Source organism: Micropterus dolomieu, linkage group LG08, assembly GCF_021292245.1.
Source record: "Micropterus dolomieu isolate WLL.071019.BEF.003 ecotype Adirondacks linkage group LG08, ASM2129224v1, whole genome shotgun sequence".
Lineage (NCBI taxonomy): Eukaryota > Metazoa > Chordata > Actinopteri > Centrarchiformes > Centrarchidae > Micropterus > Micropterus dolomieu.
The window spans coordinates 637,880-638,995 of NC_060157.1; the positions used below are offsets into that span (position 1 = coordinate 637,880).

The 1,116-nt window shown below is 48.9% G+C and overlaps 1 protein-coding gene across 3 annotated transcripts in view; it reads left to right on the plus strand.

The window, feature by feature from the left end:
• Positions 1-1,116, plus strand: part of cdk20 (cyclin-dependent kinase 20) — a 9,128-nt gene that overhangs the window by 5,917 nt on the left and 2,095 nt on the right. For 2 of the 3 annotated variants that reach the window (XM_046056798.1, XM_046056799.1), the window contains exons 7-8: positions 702-857; positions 938-976. In XM_046056798.1, coding sequence (XP_045912754.1) covers positions 702-857; positions 938-961 — 180 coding nt within the window. In that variant the 3' untranslated portion in view covers positions 962-976. Of the gene's footprint in view, positions 1-701; positions 858-937; positions 977-1,116 lie in introns of those variants that run through there. The other variant, XM_046056800.1, reaches the window with a different exon arrangement.

A 1,116-nucleotide genomic window follows, 5' to 3' on the forward strand; every position in this document is an offset into this window, starting at 1 on the left:
TCTGTGTCTCTCTGTGTCTTTTGTCCCTTTGTGTCTGTGTCTCTCTGTGTCTTTTGTCCCTTCATGTCTGTGTCTCTCTGTGTCTTTTGTCCCTTCGTCTCTCTGTGTCTTTTGTCCCTTCATGTCTGTGTCTCTCTGTGTCTTTTGTCCCTTCGTGTCTCTGTGTCTCTCTGTGTCTTTTGTCCCTTTGTGTCTGTGTCTCTCTGTGTCTTTTGTCCCTTCGTCTCTCTGTGTCTTTTGTCCCTTAATGTCTCTGTGTCTTTTGTCCCTTTGTGTCTGTCTCTCTCTGTGTCTTTTGTCCCTTCATGTCTGTGTCTCTGTGTCTTTTGTCCCTTCGTGTCTCTGTGTCTCTCTGTGTCTTTTGTCCCTTTGTGTCTGTGTCTCTCTGTGTCTTTTGTCCCTTTGTGTCTGTGTCTCTCTGTGTCTTTTGTCCCTTCATGTCTGTGTCTCTCTGTGTCTTTTGTCCCTTCGTCTCTCTGTGTCTTTTGTCCCTTCATGTCTGTGTCTCTCTGTGTCTTTTGTCCCTTCGTGTCTCTGTGTCTCTCTGTGTCTTTTGTCCCTTTGTGTCTGTGTCTCTCTGTGTCTTTTGTCCCTTCGTCTCTCTGTGTCTTTTGTCCCTTAATGTCTCTGTGTCTTTTGTCCCTTTGTGTCTGTCTCTCTCTGTGTCTTTTGTCCCTTCATGTCTGTGTCTCTGTGTCCAGGAGATAGTCGAGTTGCCAGATTACAATAAAATCACCTTTAAGGAGAATCCAGCGATCCCATTGGAGGAGATCGTCCCTGACACGTCCCCTCAGGCCGTCGACCTGCTCTACAAGTTCCTGGTCTATCCGTCCAAACAACGCTGCTCCGCCAGACAGGTAGGAAACAGGAAGTGGACTAGTGGTCTCTGCTGGTGTGGCAGGGAGTGTATCATTGGATTGCATCATGGGAAATGTAGGATCCAGTGTTTTCTGGAGTCTGATCAACACCAGAGCTGAGGTGCGTTCGAGGTGACTGCGGCTGACTGTCGATTGTCAATCGTGAGCTGCAGGCGACTGCAGGGGCGGGACACATTCTACCTGCGTGAGCTGAGATCACCGACTGATCAGGCAAGCGTGACGTTCCAACTCTGCAGCC